The following is a 22139-nucleotide window of genomic DNA, read 5'->3' as shown; positions in this document are numbered from 1 at the left end:
AGACAATAAATCTCTTTGCATTCAAGAAATGTCTGGCGCTCATGAATCTACCTTGCATTATACCCACCATGCCTCGTAACCCACTCTACATAGAAGGATGTCAGCTATCCCTAACTCTGGAGGTTCTCCTTAGACCAAAGGGGACCCAGGACTTGGCTACATATAATTTTACAAGAACACACCTAATGAACGCCTACATTTATACAAATTCACTTTCTTACTCTATATTTCATATGTTGGCACCTAACAGCGCAGCAACATCACTGTATTAGATATCACACCCCATTAGCCATAAATCAACTAACTAGTGCCTGCGGCAGTTAGTTATTACACCACATTTAAAGTGATAGTGCTGGAGCACTACCTTGTATTCCCTCTCAGTAAGGGGACCCTCAGGAGTCAACGACAGCCTCCCTCAGCACTGCTTCTCCATCTTCCACCCAACTCCCTGCAGGAAGCAGTGGTTTAGGTATGTCAGCGATAATGGGAATTTTTTGATAGGCTAGAAATTCAGAGGTTCCTAAAGACGTGTGGTTACATGTGCAAAATTACTCTGCTGCTTCTTATTGGGAATTTTATGCTAAAGTAAGTTTTTTCTTTTGTACCGCTTTAAGTATAGGTCTACTATAAAAAACAATTGCAGCCAAAGAAAACATTACAGATGTAGCCATGGCCCCGACCTCTGAAGAGCTGATGGTGAACTTTAGGATCAGGGAGAGCTGACATCCATTCTCACAGTGTGAGTCACTAGGCATAGTGGGTGCAGAGTAGTGTAAATTAAGTTGGGCACCAGACACTTTGATGATGCAGAACAAAAGAGATTTTCTATTAAAGAATTGAGGATAGAGGGTTAGGGCCAGGACACCCTTTGAGCAGGTGCAAAAGCACTTAGACTCACAAAAATAGAACAGTATATTGATTGTACAGCTCCAGACGCCCTAAAGCTGAACTGCACCTGCACGAGCCATTTCCTTTAGCAACTGAACTTGTTGGTTGACTTCAACACAGATCTGTACACATACCAAACTTGGTATCCCCATTGCGTAGGACCTGGTCTCCATCTCACAGCCTCCCGCTGTAGCTTCCGAGGGCCCCCCACATGGACCTGCTGGGTTCCTTACTCGGCTTTTCAGCCCAATGAATGAACTCTTGCAAGCGTCACACCCGCTATCCCGCTGGGTCCTTGGCTTGACTTCCACTGAGACTTCCCAACTTCTTCACCATCCCCGGTTAGTGAATAAGGCTGCTCTGGTACTCAGACTCTAAACTCTGACCTCTGATAAAATGAGCATTGTGCCTTGATGGCAACAGTTTCCCCTTTACCTCTGACCTCGGTTCAAGCTTTGCCTCTGGCGACAGGAATGGTTGTCCTCCATTAGCAACCTCCGACATAGAGAGATTCTCCGGCTGGTAGAACCCATGCAACTTGGTTAGGCTCCCGACATGAAGCCCCAACCCTAAGTTGCTCTTTCTTATCCTGGGAAGGCCTCAGACTGCCTAGCAACCAGGAAACTCCCAGATAGGCCTCAAGCTTCTGCCTAGCAGCCGGGAGCTTTCAACACATGTCCACCCAGACAGCTGCCCAGGTGGCACCGAACCACGATCACCTGACCCCTCCCAAATAAATAGGCTCTCCCCAGTGGTGCGTTTAGGTTTTGTGCTGCCCTAGGCCTGACTAAGCTTGTGCACCCCCTAATTTAAATATGACACACCCCTTCCTGTCAATGTCACGCCCCTTCCTGTTTAAGACCCACCCTGTAATCTGTAAACCACACCCCTTCCTTTTTAGGCTCCACCTTTTCCAAGGAGAGCCCCATCGCTTCCTCTCTGTACATTAAAAGTGGGTACCAAGTGCAGCCTCACCAGTGCCCGTCAAAGCAGCCTTATTAGTGCCCATCAGTGCAGTCTCATCAGTGCCCATCAATGCAGCCTCATAAGTACCCAATAAGGGTCTCCAATTGTATTCTAATCATACTAATTTATGTGAGCAGACTGCAGTTCCTCTTTAAGCACCTGTTCGCATCAGGCCGATTTGGCAGCAATGGCATCGACCGAATTGGTGCGACGCCGACTTTGTGGCGCTGCAATGATTCCCAAAAGTACTTCATGTACTACTATTGGTGACTTTTGGTGCGATTTGTATAGACATCTGTGCATGAACCCACACAAATGTCTGTCAAATCGCCCCCCGAAGTCGGACTGCATTGCCAGTTTGAAATCGTGCAAATTCAGCTGAACCCACACGATTTCTAACCTGCATCAGTGTGAACCTGGGCTTAATGTAGTCAGAAGGATGGGTAATAAAATTCAGAATGATCTATAAACAGAAATGACACTTTTCTCCATATGTCAGAAGGCAGCATTAGCCATACGGATAGCTATGAAAGGTTACCACATATATACGAGCAAACACTAAGGGCACTTTCACACTGGGGGGTGGGGGCGTCTGCGGTACCGTTGTTTTTGCTGCGCTTTTTGGTCGCTAGCGGGGTGTTTAGAAGCGGTGTATACACCACACCTAAAGCGCCTCAAAGAAGCTACTTGCAGGACTTTGAGTGTCCTGCCAGTGCACCGCTCCAGTGTGAAAGTACTTGGACTTTCACATTGGAGTCACGGAAGAGGTGCTATTTTTAGCGCTATAACGCCTGTAAAGTGCCTCAGTGTGAAAGTAGCCTAAGGTGTTAAATGCCATTGATTCCAGAAGCACCAGCTTGCAGATAGTGAGCTAACAATATATGTAAGCATCAGTTTACATATGTCAATTGATGTAGAGAAGAAAAGCACAGTCCTCCCCTAGCACCAAGGACACAGAGGGTTAATTATCAGACAGTCATCCCTATTTTAGACAAAACAAAAAGAGGGGGTTTGGGACTTTAAATGAGCTGTGTGGGATCACACAGCTCCATCCCTATCTATATGCAAGAAAAAGATGGTTTGGGACTTTACATGAGGTAGATCTAGCATGGCTTAAAGATGAGTCAATGTAACAAGACATGTTTAATTCATTAAAAAATATGACATGGCAATATGGGTACATACATAGTAAATAAGCAAACCCTCTTTTTCTTCACTATTTCAGATAACAGGAGATAGGAGAAACAAAGTGAAAAGCAGAGGTGTGAGGTTTGTAAGGAGAGACAGTGAGGAGGCTCGGTATCTTACTTTCACTCCCTCCAGGACATACAGAATGTAGCTGGGTCTGCCAGCTGAAGCCACAATGCGACCGATCTACAGGCTCCACGTGCACCTGGAGTCACAACACAGGAGGCTGACCAGTTCTCTCTCTCTCTGCTCTCCTGTCTGTGCAGAGGGGAGGGGGACTCCCCGCAAAGTTCCGCCTTAGCCCTGGGCCTTGTCGGCCTAGGCCAGAATACTGCACTGGCTCTCCCAGCAGGCTATGGGGCCAAAGAAAACCACTGCCAATTGGCTAGAGCAACCTATCCACTCCAAGTACATATGCACCTTATCATTCCAATTCCATAGGTGACAATGCGATCCAGTGGTAGAGGGGAGAGGTGCATCAAACTCAGAGTTAGATAAAGAATCAGAAGAGCCCCTAACAATTGGCCAGGTTAGTTACCACCTAGCAAATTAGATTTGACAGCATCCTTGCTCAAGACCAGGGTGCTACACAGACATGTTGAAAGATCATTTTTACAGAGATTTCTTACTCTGAATATATTGAGAGTATAGCCTCGTATAGGATATATTTGATATAAAAGTTAGCAAGGTACCATCGTCCAAATTGTTCTATAGAAAAGAGGGGATGAGAATGGGAAGATAGGGCAGTTGCTGAGGCTGACCATAAATCTAATCCCAAACTCAAGAGATTTTTCTTTTCCTTCTCCTTCTTTTTCCCCTTCCCTCTCCATCTTCCCTCCCCCACCCTTCCCTTTCCTTCTTCCTTCCTCCTCCCTGAATTGTGACTCTACACCAGTTTTGTGTATTATCATCATATATTACCTTTTCATTTAGACTCATACCCGCATACATCCCCCCTTGTACGCTGCGGGGGAGAGCCTCCAGTTCGGGCTAGTGGTTTTACATATAGGCCATCTCTGCAGCCTGGTGAGCAATTCGATATCAATAATTTTTCTTATTATTTTGTATAACTTGCTGACCTATTTTGTGTGCTATTTTGAATATTATGTATTCAGTCTATGCCTTATTTCATTATCTACCTTACAGAATAGTTCTGAAGAAGCAGCCATCTGCGAAACTAGTAGAGAACTCAATCAATTTCGAAAATTGTCTCAACAGCAGATACAGGTGATACTCAAAAAAATAGAATATTGTGCAAAAGATAATTTATTTCACTAATGCAACTTAAAAGGTGAAACTAATATATGAGATGGACTCATTACATGCCAGACACGATTGTCCCACAAAACATACTGGGAAGAAGAGTCTGACACAGACAGGTCATGCACACTTAGAACCAACCCTCTAGAAAAGTGGAGCACACTGATGCCTAGCTCTGTTTTAGTTCCTCGTTTACAGACCCTGAATAGGTGAAGTATACATACAAAAGTGCACTGGTTCACCAACAAGAAAATGCACAGGCAGGGCAAATTATCAACAATGAGGACCAGGCTGCCTGGCAGTCAGAGACCTTGTATTCTACAATTGAATGTGTTACTAATTATAACCAGTTAACACCCTAGACCATAATCCATACATAAATCCATTCCTGTTGAGTTCACTAAAAACTAAAATCACTAAGTGGATCAAACATTATCGATGATCACAGTAGAAACATATTAAGCATTTTTTTTGTGTCTAATGAAATGAGAGACGGACGAACCTTCTATTCCTAAAAAAAATGCAAATAGAGGCAACTATCTCACATTTTCTCAAAATGACCCTGAGGGAGTCAAATTCTCCTTGCTGTGCATTTGAACACTAGTTCCTATATTTTCATGTGGTTTCAAATTATTTACAAGTGGCTACATGCAAATCAAAGTTTCAACACGGATCCTGACCGTTCATGACACATTTAGACACAAGGCAAAGGGTCACACATCTAGTTATACTTATTCAGGTTTGCCAATTCCTATTTTAGTTACAAAACAAATATACAAAATTGCTAAATTTAATCCAAGGACATTGTCAAATGTTTTAAGGGATTCTCAGTTGAGGGCACTATGTATCACATATGGTAGCTGTGCCTGAAAATTCAGGAGGTTTTTGACCAGGGTTTATGCCCTAATCTATACTGTAACTATTTAATAATCACAAAAAAATCCCCCGAAGAGGCCATGTTGGGGGTCCCTCTCCACAAAATCACAGGGATCAAGAAGATTATTGTTGCATATGTTTCTGGCTTATAGAAAAAGTAAGAGCTGGCAAAAGTCAGTGATCCCTTTGGATTAGTCAAGAATAAACTATACTGCGAACAGTTTGGGACTTTTTATGAGACGCAGGCACTCATGCGACTCCATCCCTATATATGAACACAAAAGGGGGGGGGGGGGGGGGGGGGTTGGGACTTTTAATGAGATGTATACCAAAAAGCAGTCATTGCAAAGAACAATTTTACTGTACCTTGTGAGGTCATGTACAGCATACTCAATGACAAAAAGTGCATACACAAGATTGCATAAATGCAAGGCATGCTAAAAACCACATATACGTGTAGTGATGTGATCATTTCTTTGCTCATTTACCAAGTGTATGCTCTTGTTATGCAGTGTTTGTTTGCCAATTTCCAATATGGTTGCTATGCTCTCTCTCTCACCAAGGACGAGGTCATCAAGAAGAGCGGAGGGTGGCAAGGGGTTTTGTGGGTAAGTGGGTGGAGAGAGAGACATGTGGAGAGAGAAGAGTGAATTCCCGCTAAGAGAACACAGAATGTGTAAGTGCTGCAAATTCACCTCACTGAGACATACATAGAGACTGTTAAAGTATTTTCCAAACAGGAACATGAAATCATTATGTTGGATGGTTCACAGAATGTTATTTCTTCAATACATGGACTTTCAAATACAATGCTGTGTGGATTACTGTCTGTGTGAAGATATATTTCTCAGTTGGGATTTCACTTTTTATTCACAAGCCCCAATTGAGTGGAGGCACTGTGTTTAAGATCCTGTCCTGATCACACAGATCATGAAGACTCTACTCCTAAATACTATATAGGTGGTGCCATCATACCTCAGTAGCCACAAAGAGAGACAAAAATTAGTGCTACATACATATTGACACCATGGTGCTTTGGCATATCATGGGGTGAAGACAAGCCCTACACAACATAGGCCACTGGAAGGGCTATAGAAGAAACTTAACTGGATCAGGATGATGATGAAAATGTAGAGTATATCGCTGTATCAAGAGTATTAAAGAGATAATTTGCTTGTGTACAGAGGCTGAAGAAGTTGGTTATTTGGTCTCCCGATTGCTTTTGTAAAACAGAACATACAGTATCTCACAATAGTGAGTAAAACCTTCAAATTTTTTGTAAATATTTGATTACATCTTTTCACGTGACAACACTGAAAAAATGACACTTTGCTACAATGTAAAGTAGTGAGTGTACAGCTTGTATAACAGTGTACATTTGCTGTCCCCTCAAAATAACTCAACAAACAGCAATTAATGTCTAAACTGCTGGCAACAAAAGTGAGTACACCCCTAAGTGAAAATGTGCAAATTGGGCCCAAAGTTTCAATATTTTGTGTGTCCACCATTATTTTCCAGCAGTGCCTTAGCCCTCTTGGACATGGAGTTCACCAGAGGTTCACAGGTTGCCACTGGAGTCCTCTTCCACTCCTCCATGGCGACATCACGGAGCTTGTGGATGTTCGAGACCTTCCACCTTCCATTTGAGGATGCCCCACAGATGCTCAATAGGGTTTAAGTCTGGAGATATGCTTGGCCAGTCCATCACCTTTACTCTCAGCTTCTTTAGCAAGGCAGTGGTCACCTTGGAGGTGTGTTTGGGGTCATTATGTTGGAATACTGCCCTGTGGCCCAGTCTCCAAAGGGAAAGGATTATGCTCTGCTTCAGTATGTCACAGTACATGTTGGCATTCATGGTTGCCTCGATGAACTGTAGCTCCCCAGTGCCGGTAGCACTCATGCAGCCCCAACCATGACACTCCCACCACCATGCTTGACTGTAGGCAAGACACACTTGTCTTTGTACTCCTCACCTTGTTGCCGCCACACAAGCTTGACACCATCTGAACCAAATAAGTTTATCTTGGTCTCATCAGACCACAGGATATGGTTCCAGTAATCCATGTCATTAGTCTGCTTGTCTTCAGAAAACCATCAAAGCGTTTGCGGGCTCTCTTGTGCATCATCTTTAGAAGAGGCTTTCTTCTGGGATAACAGCCATGCAGACCAATTTGATGCAGTGTGTGGTGTATGGTCTGAGCACTGACAGGCTGACCCCCCCCCCCACCCCTTCAACCTCTGCAGCAATGCTGGCAGCACTCATATGTCTATTTCCTAAAGACAACCTCTGGATATGACGCTGAGCATGTGCACTCAAACTTCTTTGGGCGACCATGGAGAGGCCTGTTCTGAGTGGAACCTGTCCTGTTAAACCACTGTATGGTCTTGGCCACCATGCTGCAGCTCAGTTTCAGGGTCTTGCCAATCTTCTTATAGCCTAGGCCATCTTTATGTAGAGCAACAATTCTTTTTTTCAGATCCTCAGAGAGTTTTGTGCCATGAGGTGCCATGTTGAACTTCCAGTGACCAGTATGAGAGAGTGAGAGTGATAGCACCAAATTTAACACACCTGCTCCCCATTCACACCTGAGACCTTGTAACATAAAGAATGAGGAAGGACATCTGGTTACAAAGAATGTGAAGATGGCGAAGGTATTGAATTTATTCTTCTCCTCAGTCTTCACGAGTGAATCAGGGGGCTTCAGTAACCAAAACTGCAGTATTTATCCTCATGACACAACACAGGAAGCACCTCCATGGTTAACAGAGGACAGAATTAAAATTAGACTTGAGAAACTTAACATTAATAAATCACCGGGACCAGATGGCTTGCATCCGAGGGTACTTCGAGAACTCAGTTAAGTGATTGCCAGACCGTTGTTCCTAATTTTTACAGACAGTCTACTGACTGGAATCGTACCAGCTGATTGGAAAAAAGCCAATGTAGCACCAATATTTAAAAAGGGCCCAAAATACAACCCTGGGAATTACAGGACCAGTTAGCCTAACATCAATAGTATGTAAACTCTTGGAGGGGATGATAAGGGACTATATACAAGATTTTAGTAATGAGAACGGTATCATTAGCAGTAATCAGCATGGATTCATGAAGAATCGTTCTTGCCAAACCAATCTACTAACCTTCTATGAGGAGGTGAGTTGCCATCTAGATAAAGGAAGGCCCGTAGACGTGGTGGATCTGGATTTTGCAAAAGCATTTGACACAGTTCCCCATAAACGTTTACTGTACAAAATAAGGTCCGTTGGCATGGACCATAGGGTGAGTACATGGATTGAAAACTGGCTACAAGGGCGAGTTCAGAGGGTGGTGATAAATGGGGAGTACTCAGAATGATCAGGGGTGGGTAGTGGGGTTCCCCCAGGGTTCTGTGCTGGAACCAATCCTATTTAATTTGTTCATAAACGACCTGGAGGATGGGATAAACAGTTCAATCTCTGTATTTGCAGACAATACTAAGCTAAGCAGGGCAATAACTTCTCCGCAGGATGTGGAAAACTTGCAAAAAGATCTGAACAAATTAATGGGGTGGGCAACTACATAGCGAATGAGGTTCAATGTAGAAAAATTTAAAATAATGCATTTGGGTGGCAAAAATGTGAATGCAATCTACCTCTGGGGGAATCTAGGATGGAAAAGGACCTTGGGGTCCTAGTAGATGATAGGCTCAGCAATGGCATGCAATGCCAAGCTGCTGCTAACAAAGCAAACAGAATATTGGCATGCATTAAAAAGGGGATCAACTCCAGAGATAAAACGATAATTCTCCCACTCTACAAGACTCTGGTCCGGCCGCACCTAGAGTATGCTGTCCAGTTCTGGGCACCAGTCTTCAGGAAGGATATACTAGAAATGGAGCGAGTACAAAGAAGGGCAACAAAGTTAATAAAGGGTCTGGAGGATCTTAGTTATGAGGAAAGGTTGCGAGCACTGAACTTATTCTCTCTGGAGAAGAGACGCTAGAGAGGGGATATGATTTCAATATACAAAATACCGTACTGTTGACCCTACAATAGAAATAAAACTTTTTTGCAGAAGAGAGTTTAACAAGACTCGTGGCCACTCATTAAAATTAGAAGAAAAGAGGTTTAACCTTAAACTACGTAGAGGGTTCTTTACTGTAAGAGCGGCAAGGATGTGGAATTCCCTTCCACAGGCGGTGGTCTCAGCGGGGAGCATCAATAGCTTCAAGAAACTATTAGATAAGCACCTGAATGATCGCGACATACAGGGATATACAATGTAATACTGACACATAATCACACACAAAGATTGGACTTGATGGATTGATTGTCTTTTTTCAACCTCACCAATTATGTAACCTTGTAACACTAACAAGTCACATGACACCGGGGAAGGGAAAATGGTTAATTGGGCCCAATTTGGACATTTTCACTTAGGGGTGTACTCACTTTTGTTGCCAGCAGTTTAGACATTAATGGCTGTGTGTTGAGTTATTTTGAGGGGACAGCGAATTTACACTGTTATACAAGCTGTACACTCACTACTTTACATTGTAGCAAAGTGTCATTTCTTCAGTGTTGTCACATGAAAAGATATAATAAAATATTTACAAAAATGTAAGGGGTGTACTCACTTATGTTACTGTACATGCTTTATGTTATTCGTATCACATTGTCAGTCAGTATTAGCACTGACTATTCCCTGATTAGGAAACAGTCCAGGTATTCCATAATGGGAATACCCTGGGAGCATAGTAAATGTAGCACCAGTGCCAATATGTAGTGCAGAAGACAGACCAGATGGTAATGCTACAAACTGGTAGTGTTGAGCGTAAACAGCAAAACAAACTAGACTTGATTTGCTGTAAAAATGGGGATAGCAAGTATGCATTTTTGGTGTCTACAGAGGCTTGCAAGTCTCCCTGATGGAGGGAGGCTATTAAAGTCCTGGTCGATTCCGTGAAAAATGCCTCCCTTTGGTTTTGGAACAGCGATAAGTTTGGAGTAAAACCCCTGACACTGTTCTGCGATTGGGACAATGGCGATAACTCACTGGCTTAGGAGGTCTGCAAAATCAACATGGAGGTCTGCTATCAGGGGGAAGGGACACAGGTAGGTTGGATCGCATGAAAGAATAAGGGGGCAGAGAAGAGGTGTCTGTTTTCATGCCAAAGAGGACTTTGCTGAAGATTTGGGAGACATATGGGCCAAGGATTTGCAACTGACCTGTGTCCCTGGCTCAGATCTTGCCTTGGAGGTTAAAGCCTGGGAGTAACTTTTTTGGCCTCAAAAGGGGGAAGGATTCCTCCCAGTTTGTGGTTTAGGCTTCTTTTGCTGGGCAATTGATTACCTCACCACCAGTGCCATCCTTCTTAAGGGTGTCCAAAGAGGCACAAAAAATATCCCTTCACCATCATTAGGCAAGCATAGCAAGCATTTTTACATTGTTGTTTCACTCACCAACATTTGAGTCAATGTGCTTTCAACTTATTCACTGGCAGGAGGCTCAGAGAGAAAATAAAAAGGACAATATCGACTAGCCTGTCTAAGCTCTGAGCATAGAACAAATACAGGATTAGGATTAGTAGGGATAGCAGTTGGATCCTTTGACATCGCTTTTGTCAATTCCCCTGAGGCTTGACAAACTGATATTACAGCTTGGGCAGTTTGCATAGCAGGGCCCGCAAGCAAAAATAATGTTTTGGAAAGGGTCTCCAAAAGGTCTCTCATAGGGAGTAGTTCTAAAGGCTAGGTGTTTTAACTTAATGCAATCACTGCATTATGGTAAAAACCACCCCACTATTTGCCCCCCGCCCCCCCAAAACACTTACATAGTTACATTAGTAGGTGAGGTTGAAAACACAAGTCCAACCTATGTATGTGATTCTATGTCAGTATTACAATGTATATCAATGTATGTTATGGTCGTTCAGGTGCTTATCTAATAGTTTTTTTAAACTATTGATGCTCCACGCTGAAACCACCACCTGTGGAAGAGAAATCAACATCCTTTCCGCTCTTACAGTAAAGAATCCTCTACGCAGTCCAAGGTTAAACCTCTTTTCTTCTAATCTTAATGAGTGGCCATGTGTCTTATTAAACTCCCTTCCATGGAAAAGTTTTATCCCTATTGTGGGGTCACCAGTAGGGATGAGCTTGATGTTCGGGTCAAACATAAGGTCTACTCGAACATCAGATGTTTGCCCATTAATATAATGCAAGATCGCAGTGCATTGCTGTATGATGATTGGTCATCGCACCCTCTGCTAAGAGAGCCAAAATTGGCTAAAGGCAGGGTGCCTTTGGCCAATCATGGCTCAGAGGGACTAAGTCCATGCCCCACACTGTATAAGGCTGCTTACACGGCGGCCGTGTGTAGTGTTGTTGGCGTGGACAGAGAGGAGAGATAGCTGAATTTAGATTAAGCAGGCAGGTTATTCAGTTTAGTGGCAGTGTATTTGATAGAGAGATAGGGATACAGAGATAGATAGATAATATATATATATATATATATATATATATATATATATATATATATATATATATATATATATATATATATTTTTTTTTTTATTATATATATATCCCCAATATCATGTTGCGCTATATTTCCATAAGGTGAATCCATGCTGTGAATTAAAATACGTCAACCTTTCTAACGTGAACATTATAAATAAAATTGATCAAATTGCACATTGTAAACAGTCCACTCTTCTTGCTAGTAGATCACTGTGAAACAACACACAATGCACACAGAAATGGAGATAAGAGAAAAGATATGCTATATTTCCAACAGTCCACTCTTATTGCTAGTTGATCTCCACTGTGAAACAACACACAATACACCTGAAAATGGTGATGAGAGAAAAGATCTGCCTTCCTCCTCCACACACACTGCCACTTACTGACTCCTGTTGATCTCTTATTATAGGAGATCACAAGCGTTTCTGGCTTATTACCCAGCCCAGGCCTTTCTTTTGTACACACAGCCAAGATCCCAGCATCTTCACAGGAGTTGTTGCCCTTACAGGTATGTTTTGCCAGATGTTTCCCATAAAAAAAGAGTGATAGAAGCTTCCATAGCGTAAAATCATTTAGTATTTTATTTAATAAAACTAAAAAAGTATTGCACTTACATTTGTTAAAAGCAAATCATGCTTTATAAAACACCGAGCTGGCCGGCTCTCGATTGCAACCCGTGATTCCGGGACTTGCATGTATCACGGTGACGTCACCATGTTGCTCCTCCCTATGCGTTTCGTCACACCTGACGACGTCCTGAGGCACGGGCTGTGTGCTGACTCACCGCTCTATATACATATATATAGTATAGTATATATTTGCTTTTAAAAAATTTAAGTGCAATGCTTTAGTTTTATTAATTAAAATACCAAATGATTTTACGTTATGGAAGCTTAAGGAGGGAGGAGGGGGAGGAGGAGGAGGATTGTGTTTACATGGATGTAGAGGATAACACTCAGCAGCAGTCTTCAAGGGATGTTTTTAAGTCCCCAGAAACCAAAGGCGTTGTACGTGGCTGAGAGGAGGTAGTTACAGATCATGTGATCCTTAGTAAACCAGAGGACTCAGAATCGAATGCCTCTGGAAACGTATGCTGCATGGCCTCCCTGATTCTGCAAAGCCTGCAAAAGGACCCTAGGATTCGTGGTATCAAGGAGAGGGATCGTTACTGGCTGGCAACCCTTCTTGATCCATGCTACAAGGGTAAGGTTGCAGAACTCATCCTGCCTTGGCAGAGGGAGCAGAGGATGAAACATCTTCAGGAGGCCTTGAAGAAAGGTTTGTGTTTCCAGACCCTGGGAGGTTACAATTTCCTAGTGCTGGACAACGTGTTGCTGAGGCTTCGTTCAGTCAGAGGAAGAGCAGTGGAGAAGGTTGCCAGCTGACCAATGCCTTTAAACAAATTTTCAGTCTTTCAGTACCAAGGTCTGATTGGTTCAAGCAACCATCGCCAGCATTACATGGTGCAGGAATATCTAGGGGCAAGAGCAGACTTGGAGACCTTTCCAACAGAACATCCACTGGGTTAGGCTCGATTCACACCTATGCATGTTGCTTTTGAGCGTTTTTGGAGGTTTTTTTTTCATGCTTGGCACGTTTTTGAGCAGCGTTTTTGCCGCGTTTTTGCCGCGATTTGCGTTTTGCGTTTTTTTTTTTTTTTTTTCATTTTTTTTTACAGTCTTAAAAAAAAATTACAAAAAAAAAAAAACGGCAAAAACGCACCAAAAACGCACCAAAAACGCTGCAAAAACGCTGCACTTGCGTTTTTGATGCTTGTCCATTGAAATCCATTACATGCAAAACGCTGCTTTTTGCATGAAAAAAAGTCCCTGACCCTTTCCAAAAACGCAGAGATACAAAAAAGCATTGATGTGAACATGTTCCATAGGAACCCATGTTAAAAAATTCCCATGCATTTCTGCAAAATGCAAAATGCATCAAAAAACGTGGTAGTGTGAATGGAGCCTTACTGGGTCTTGAGGTTGGACCACTGGCCAGAACTTGCTCAATATGCAATTGAGCTACTGGCCTGTCCTGCATACAGCGTGCTTTCTGAATGCACATTCAGTGCTGCTGGAGGGTTTGTAACGGATCAAGGAGTGCGCCTGTCCACAGACTCCGTTAATAGGCTCACATTCATAAAAATTAATCAGTCTTGGATCAGCAGCTATCAAACACCTGATGCGGATGTAACTGATTGAATTTGCTATGGATGTGGGATACCTTGAAGACTGCCTATGCTGACTAACCTATTCCTCCTCAATCTTGATGATGCTAGCTCCCAACAATATTTTTGGTTTAGGACACCACCACCACCACTCCCCAAGGCCCAATTTTTCTGCCCCTGTTTAACAGGGGCATGTAATTACAATTTTTGATCTAATATTTCAGAGCAAGGCCCATTCCTGCGCCCAACAAGAGTATCTGTGAGGGGTTACAGTGTTGTGGTACCACCACAACCTCCACCTAAGGCCCAGTTTTCTGCAGAGTATATAGGGCAGGCTGTATAGTATATATACTGCTGTTCAGAGTATATAGTGCCTGGGTGACCCCCACGCCATTTTTTTTTAAATTTGGGTGCGGGGTTCCCCTTAATATCCATACCAGACCCAAAAGGCCTGATAATGTACTGGGGGGTGGGACCCATGCCTTTTTTTTAATGATTTTCATCTATATTGCCAGGACCCGACAATAGATTACAGCTGCGAGTAGTTTTAAAATTACATTTTTTCTCTTTAGAAATGTCATTTTGCTGTGGTATTGTTCTAAACACGGGAAAGATGCGCTACTTTACAGGCATACTAAGGACACCCCCCAGGCACGATATTTAAAGGAATATTTCATTGTTATTGTTTCACATTAAGCATTATTAAAATGCTCCCGAAAAAATGTCAATTTTTGAAACTTTTTTTTGCATTGATACATGTGGGGCAGGACCAGGGTCCCCCAAACACTTTTTACGGCAATAACTTGCATGTAAGCTTTTAAAATTAGCACTTTTGATGTTTTACGTTCGTGTCCCATAGATTTTAACGGTGTTCGAATGAATTTTTTGCCTGCTCACATGTTCTGCTGTGAACCGAACCGGGGGGGGGGGGGTGGGGGTTGTATGCCTCATCCCTAGTCACCAGTCTAGTTAGCTTTGTTGCCCTTCTCTGTACTCGCTCCATTTCCAGTACATCCTTCCTGAAGACTGGTGCCCAGAACTGGACAGCATACTCCAGGTGAGGCCGGACCAGAGTGGGAGAGTTATCTCTTTATTTCTTGAGTTAACCCCCTTTTTAATGTATGCCAATATTTGGTTTGCTTTGTTAGCAGCAGCTTGGCATTGCATGCCATTGCTGAGCCTATCATCTACTAGGACCCCCAGGTCCTTTTCCATCCTTGATTCCCCCAGAGGTTCTCCCTCAGTGAGTAGATTGCATTCATATTTTTGCCACCCAAATGCATTATTTTATATTTTTCCACATTAAACCTCATTTGCCATGTAGTTGCCACAATATTAGAGGCTTATATACCGCTGGGAGAAATCAGAGACTGGGTTACACCCAAGGCTGTATTACTGCTCTAACACTGGAGAGCGCTCTGACAGTCACAGAGGTCTGGAAAGTGCAAGAGTATAGAGTTCGGTGCTTAACTTCCACATACTAGTCTATCATACAGTTTAGAGGCATGTTTTGCACAGGGCGTCATCAGAGACTGTGTTACACCATTTAAGCAAATACGTTTACAAAATGAATAACACCCACAAATCAGTGTCTCAAATCAGTATGGCCATATTTTAAGAGGCTTTTCCCTTTCAAGGGGCTTCACACTACACATTCATGTTCAAACCTCACTAATACCGGTTGAGTAAAATAAGATTGTATATAATAGATATCCTTCCCCACTCTTTTTTACTTGTTCCAAACCCTCTGTACCACAGTACCCCTACACTTCTTTGGATTGAAAAAAAAAAAATCAAAGAGATTGAGGTATGGGACTACCCCTATATGGAATTATTTTATAAAAAGCAGCAATATTGAGACTAATTGTTGATTAGTTTGCTTTTTTAAGAGAAAACCATAGATACCACAGGAACAGATGTTCACAGATTTCCCCCTCGCTTCCTTGCTTTGGTTGACACATTGATACAGACCACATCCATGCACCACTTCTTTGTTTTTATCTTCCTTTCTGCTTATGTGGTATGCATTGATACTCTCAAGATTTTCTCATACGTCAGTTCATTTACCCCTATAATGGGCAAGCCAGAGTTTCACTCCCCTGTCCTCCAAGCCCCTTTGCCTAATGGCCTTAAACCACTAATGGAATAGTCCCTCAATCAACCGGCCCATCCAGGCTGTTGGCTTCACTACTTACATAACTTCTACAACCACTTTAGACATCAATGATCCTTGCACACAACTCATATTCCCTTTGAATCCATGCGCTTACAATAGACGCACACATCACATATGATTTCATAAGTCTACAACAGTCTGTTAATGTATGCATTTCATAACTGTCCATTCATCACTGCAGACTGAGAAAGGGAGTTGGAACATTCCCTTTCTGACAACAACTATAATAAAATCCTAACTCATAAAACTACTATATCTGGCACAGCTCAGGAGTAGAACTTTAAACTGCTAACACAATGGTATTGTCTACAAAACTTCAAACTTTTTCCCACTGTCCCAGACTTGTGTTGGCTATGTGGGGGTGTTACACATCTGGTGGGCATGCTGACTTATACCTTCTGGATTACCATTTTTCAATTGCATACGCACCTATCAGGCATGTCCCACCAACCATCTCCTGAAATTGCCCAGCTCTCAATAAAAATGTTATTTGTGCACTACCCCTTTTCTGATTGTCAAAATAGATCCAATCTCATAATTACAGTTTTTTCAACACATTCGTTTACACAATTTAGTTAGCTTTGTTACAACCCTGAACATTGTATCTACTGCTCAAGTAAGTTTACCATTTTGTTGGACCTTCTATGTTTAAACAGATTGTAAAACATAATACTGGTGACACTAGACTACCTTTGCATGTAACAAAACTTTGAATAAAAATACATTATTATAGAAGAACACATTCTAAACTTACATGGTGATCTGTACCCATCACTGATTTCTTAATGACCGAATCCTCATCTTGTGTGCTGGCAAATAAAGACTTGTGCTGAAATTCAGATAACTTCATTAACAGCACTTTCTTCCACGTGTGCTCTTTGAAGGCATCCTAGAAGGAAACAGCTCAGCTGATTGGACTGTTCGACAGTAAACATGGTAACAAATAAGACAGTTAATTATCAAATCTAGTGATTAGCTTCTATTTCAACTTACTGTGGTTCTAAGTAGAACAACATCGGCTTCTTGGAGGGAACATGGAATGCAGTTGGCCCATACATGCCACTCTGGTTTCCAGTAGAATATAAGCAAGAGAAATCCAAGAGTAAATATGTATCCAAAAATGCACATTGCTTTTCGGCAAGTGCTGGTTCGGTAACCAAAAATGTCCTTTTGGAGTAAAAACAGAGAAATCAAACATTATTTCATTTACTCTAAATATGACATAGCCCTATATACAAGCTATGCACAAAAGAACACATGATGTACAGTATTTTAAAGTGAAATGCATATAATCCAAGATGTTAGACTAAAGGATTGCAGATTTTGCAGTGAGCATAAAGTAAAAAGTTAAGCTTCAGACTTTAGGGCATATTTTTAAAACAGTGACTGTCTTTCACCAAATGTTCACCGGTGGTAAATCAATCACTGTCATTTTAAACACATGCACCTGAAAGATTCACTTGTAGTAAATGTTTGGCAAATGTCAGATTAGCTGCTTTATAAATATGGCCCTTTTTGTCATCACCATTATGCTTACCACCTTCAACCACTTATAGCCAATAAAAAAAATATATAGTAACCTGTTCTCAGGTTGCAATAGAGTAATCATTTCTCTCTACTAACAGAATAATATAGTGGTAGGTTCATTTGTTCTGCCTAAATTGCCACAAGTGACACCAAATGGAAACACAGTGGTTAGTGGTTTACACTGATAAACTGTACTTCAGGTATAGTTGAAATACACATATAACATTTTTACTTGCCAAAGAATTTAAATGTATGTTCATCCAGTTCTGAGATTTTCACTGGACTGTCAGACAGAAGATTTAGGTTGTAGAGCTGACTTTTTCACTATACAGCTAGCTAATGTTTCAGGCCTGTAACTGGTCAGTGAAGAAACAGCAGACTGATTAGCTCACCCCTCTGCTCTCAGCTTTCTCCTCCAGTCAGTATGTTTTTTGTCAGCACATGTGCATGTAACACACCTGATTGGCTCCTAGAACTCATCCTCCTTTGCTGTTTGGGTAAATAACATTAACATTCAGGTGTCTCTGAGGCAATCAGATAACAGGAACATTTAGAGGTTACCAATATTGGAGATCTATAACTGCTTATTGGGAGCACAGTTGACCCTGGAGCATACATGAATGGTTTGTATGTAAACCCCAAAATTTAACTTGTTGCTTCCCTTTGATCTGTTAAAACATGCAATTGAAGGGTTTTGTTAAATCTATTTGATATGTGCAATAAAGACCTGTGCACATTTCCTGTGCTATCCAAAGCAGTTTAATTATCCCCTCCTAGTTTTTATTTTGGACTACAGGACAATTAATTCCTAAGACATGGGGATGAGTAAAGGAGAAAGGGATTCAGTAATTTAGCAAAAGACAACAGGCAGAGCTGACACCATTAAATTCACAAAAAAAGCAGTGTGTTGTTAGCCCCCCATTACAGGAAGTGTCTTTCAAGGGATAAAACGGAGAAATATGCAGTAAATCTCTGTAATACATGCATATGTGTGTGTGCGTGTTTTTTGCCCCTGGTATATTCTATATGGGGGAAGAAACCCCCTTGTTTTATGGATTTGCCATAGACATAATGACATTTTTAAAGGTTGACTGCGCTGTGCAGTTGATTAGTGGAGGGCCCACTTCAGTATAATTTGCCTGGTTATATTTTCTGCTTGTGAAGGGTTAGGTTTATTGGAAATAATTTTGCCTTTCCATTTTGAAAAGGTATCACAGAGGGTGCAGCCTACCATGAGGCGCACCCCTCTCACCCATGACCATATGGCAATCTGCGACACCTGCACCTCTCTTGTCCCTACCCTGAGCGCAGCTGTGGGAGCTGCCAGGAGAGGCAAGCTGTCACGTCTAAACACAGAATTTGGATCTCTGTGTTTAGAAGAGACAGTGGTGAGCAGGGAGCAGAGGACCAGACATGAAGGTGGCAGAACAGAGCTACACTATGCTGAAAAAAAGTTAGTTCAGAGTATATAGTGCTGTTTGTATAATATATATATAATACAGTTCATTACTACACTAAAAAGGGGCACGCGGTCCCTGCCTGCAAAAGGCAGTTGCTAAGGCCAGTGTCCGGCCTAACCATGCAGTGCTAGCTGTGCCTGGGAGCTCAAACAAGTAGAGTGCTGGAGGAGCTGAGGAGTAATGGTCTGTAGTAAGAGTTGTGCTGGAGGAAGAGAGATCTGTATATATCAGACTGTATATAAGTTGTTCTGGTTCTTTGTTCTAAAAGTCGTCCCAATTGATTGTTCTAAAATTCACTGGGCACCCCATACTTCCTATACCCCATCCAAGTTCAATCCCCTCAATAAAAACAAAGCTAATGGACTGTTCATTGCCTTGGAGTGACTGAGAACTTGAATGCCGGCTGGGTAGGGTGACAGGGTGACAGGTGGGCCAAAACACTTAGCAGCCCTTATGGGGCTACACACACACATATGTATATAAATATCACTGAAGAAATTCAACATGGCACCTTATGGCAAAGAACTCTCTGAGGATCTGAAAAAAAAGAATGGTTGCTCTAAATAAAGATGGCCTAGGCTATAAGAAGAGTGCCAAGACCCTGAAACTGAGCTGCAGCACGGATGCCAAGACCATACAGTGGTTTAACAGGACAGGTTCCACTCAGAACAGGCCTCAGAACATGGTCAACCAAAGAAGTTGAGTGCACATGCTCAGCATTATATCCAGAGGTTGTCTTTGGGAAATTGACTAATGAGTGCTGTCAGCTCTGCTGCAGAGGTTGAAGGGGTGGGGGGTCAGCCTGTCAGTGCTCAGACCATACACCGCACACTGCACCAAATTTGTCTGCATGGCTGTCGTCCCAGAAGGAAGCCTCTTCTAAAGATGATGCACAAGAAAGCCTGCAAACATTTTGCTGAAGACCTATCCTGAACTCCAAGCTGCATGCTCGGATAAGGGTCTGGTATGGATTTTGGGGTCCCCTGATGAAGTCACCTGTCGTGACGTAATGCGCAAGGCGTGGCCGGATACGTAGGGCGAACCAGGAGTGACGTAAGAGGCGTCTCTAACACCGTTTTTGCACTGCACAAGCTTATTTAACTTGTTTTTAATGTAAGGATCCATTTGGCTTTTGAATAAAACTGCACTGTTTATGCGTAATACACTATGTGAGGCCATTCTTTGTTTGGAACCGTGAGTTGACCGCGTAATCAGAAGCCCTGAAAGAGAAGTTTGACATCACTATAGGGAGATTTGAGCCCAGTTTAACCACCCAGAATTGGAACCCCCAGCACGTTTGCAAATTGGAGATTTGCAGCTGTGAGCCTGTTCCCATCATAGGAGATCCATAAGGTTGATTATACTTCTTACTGAGGTAAGAACTTTGGGAGCATTAAGCTTTTGCGAAGTCAAAGATTTTGTTAAGAATTTGTTTTGATCCCTTATGCCGTGTATACACGAGCGGACTTTACGGCAGACTTGGTCCGGTGTACCGGATTTCGTCGGACAATTCGATCGTGTGTGGGCTCTATCCGACGGACTCGAGTCCGGTCGAAAAGTCCGCTCGTCTGTATGCTAGTTCGACGGACAAAAAGCCACGCTAGGGCAGCTATTGGCTACTGGATATGAACTTCCTTATTTAAGTCCAGTCGTACGTCATCACGTACAAATTAGTTGGACTTTGGTTGATTGTGTGTAGGCAAGTCCGTTCATTCAGAAAGTCCGTCGTAAAGTCCATCGAAAAGTCCGCCGGGCAAAGTCTGCCGTAAAGTCCACTCGTGTGTACGTGGTATTAGAAGAATAGTTTCACCATTTTGGGATATTTTGGACTTTTATCACTCATTTCACTGTTTACATTATTTTAGCACATGTTTGATCAATTATTTACATTATTTTGATTTAGGAATTTGCGCTAATCACTCCTACTTATATTATTCACTTTTGTGCACTGTGTACACTTTAAGTCTAGCAGCAGCTTTCCATCATTCTTTATTCATTAATTATTTATTCACTTAGTAGCGTGAGGGACCATAATTTACATAATCAGCAACTAGCCAAAGGATTGATCCAGGCAGCAACATCAGGCTTAGAGCATCAGTCAGGTAAGACCTGGACACAGAGGTAGAGGCTTCTTCCCACCTAAAGCTCTTTGAACCCTCCAGTACACCAGACCCTGATCCCAGAGAGACCCAAAAGAAAAACTAAAAGCTTTGTTTTATCTGCTCTGAAATAACATTCTGAAGCCCCTCACTTCTGCATATGTGAGATCCCGGTGTCTTCCATTCCACTACTTCAGATCAGATTAGTCCAGGCAGCAGGCAAAAAGCATTCGCAATTAACAGGCTGAGGTCAGTTCAGGTGGAAGGCTGAAATGTAGTCAATAAACAGGCCAGGATTAGTTCAAGTGGCAGGTATTGGTATGGTTGAATAACAGACCAAGGTAAAATTTCAGGGGGCAGTCAGAGGCATGGTCGATTAACAGTCTGGGTCAGTTCAGACAGCAGGCAGAGGCATGATCATACAGAGAAATTGCAGGAAGCAGACACATGAGAAATATCTTCACCATGCCTTTACTAATATCTTAGCTATGTATCTTAGGTATGGAAGCAGTGTGCACTTACAATAGATGACATAGAAGTTGTACAGGGCTAACTGAAAGAGGTAAATGGATATTTTTTTCTACCAATGGATTGATGTCATGGTGGCCAAGTAGGGCTTTAATATTTGGTCGTTATAGTCCACGCCTTCCATGAACAGGTTGTGGTAATGCATACCTCCCAACTGTCCCTGATTCCGAGGGACTGTCCCTGATTTGTGGCAATGTCCCTCTGTCCCTCATTCCTCCTCATATGTCTCTCATTTTGGTCTGATCCATATAGTTGTAAATAAAATGCACTATTCATCTTTCAAAAAGTGTTTCCCAGTGCTAAACCTTTCATCCAATTACTAAAATTGCTGCATTTGAAAACTTCAAAATCCAATATAAAGGAATAGTAGTGGTAAAAATAAAGCACTTGTGGGTTTAACTAATAATTAGTTTGTACAATTCTCCTTTAAGGGGGCGTGACAGGGGGTGTGTCCTATGCCTACATACATTTGCTAATAGGTGTCCCTCGCTCCCATCTCA

General features: G+C 42.3%; 1 protein-coding gene across 1 annotated transcript in view; it reads right to left on the bottom strand.

The window, feature by feature from the left end:
- LOC141139839 (probable cation-transporting ATPase 13A4) overlaps window positions 1–22139 on the bottom strand; it is a 156966-nt gene that overhangs the window by 122442 nt on the left and 12385 nt on the right. Inside the window, exons 2-3 of the mRNA XM_073626363.1 lie at window positions 17019–17192; window positions 16780–16914 (exon numbers count right to left, since the gene is read on the bottom strand). Coding sequence (XP_073482464.1) covers window positions 16780–16914; window positions 17019–17192 — 309 coding nt within the window. The remainder of the gene's footprint in view (window positions 1–16779; window positions 16915–17018; window positions 17193–22139) is intronic.

Source organism: Aquarana catesbeiana, linkage group LG04 (genome assembly GCF_042186555.1).
Source record: "Aquarana catesbeiana isolate 2022-GZ linkage group LG04, ASM4218655v1, whole genome shotgun sequence".
In the NCBI taxonomy this organism is placed as follows: Eukaryota; Metazoa; Chordata; class Amphibia; order Anura; family Ranidae; genus Aquarana; species Aquarana catesbeiana.
This window is presented reverse-complemented; position numbering and strand designations above follow the sequence as displayed.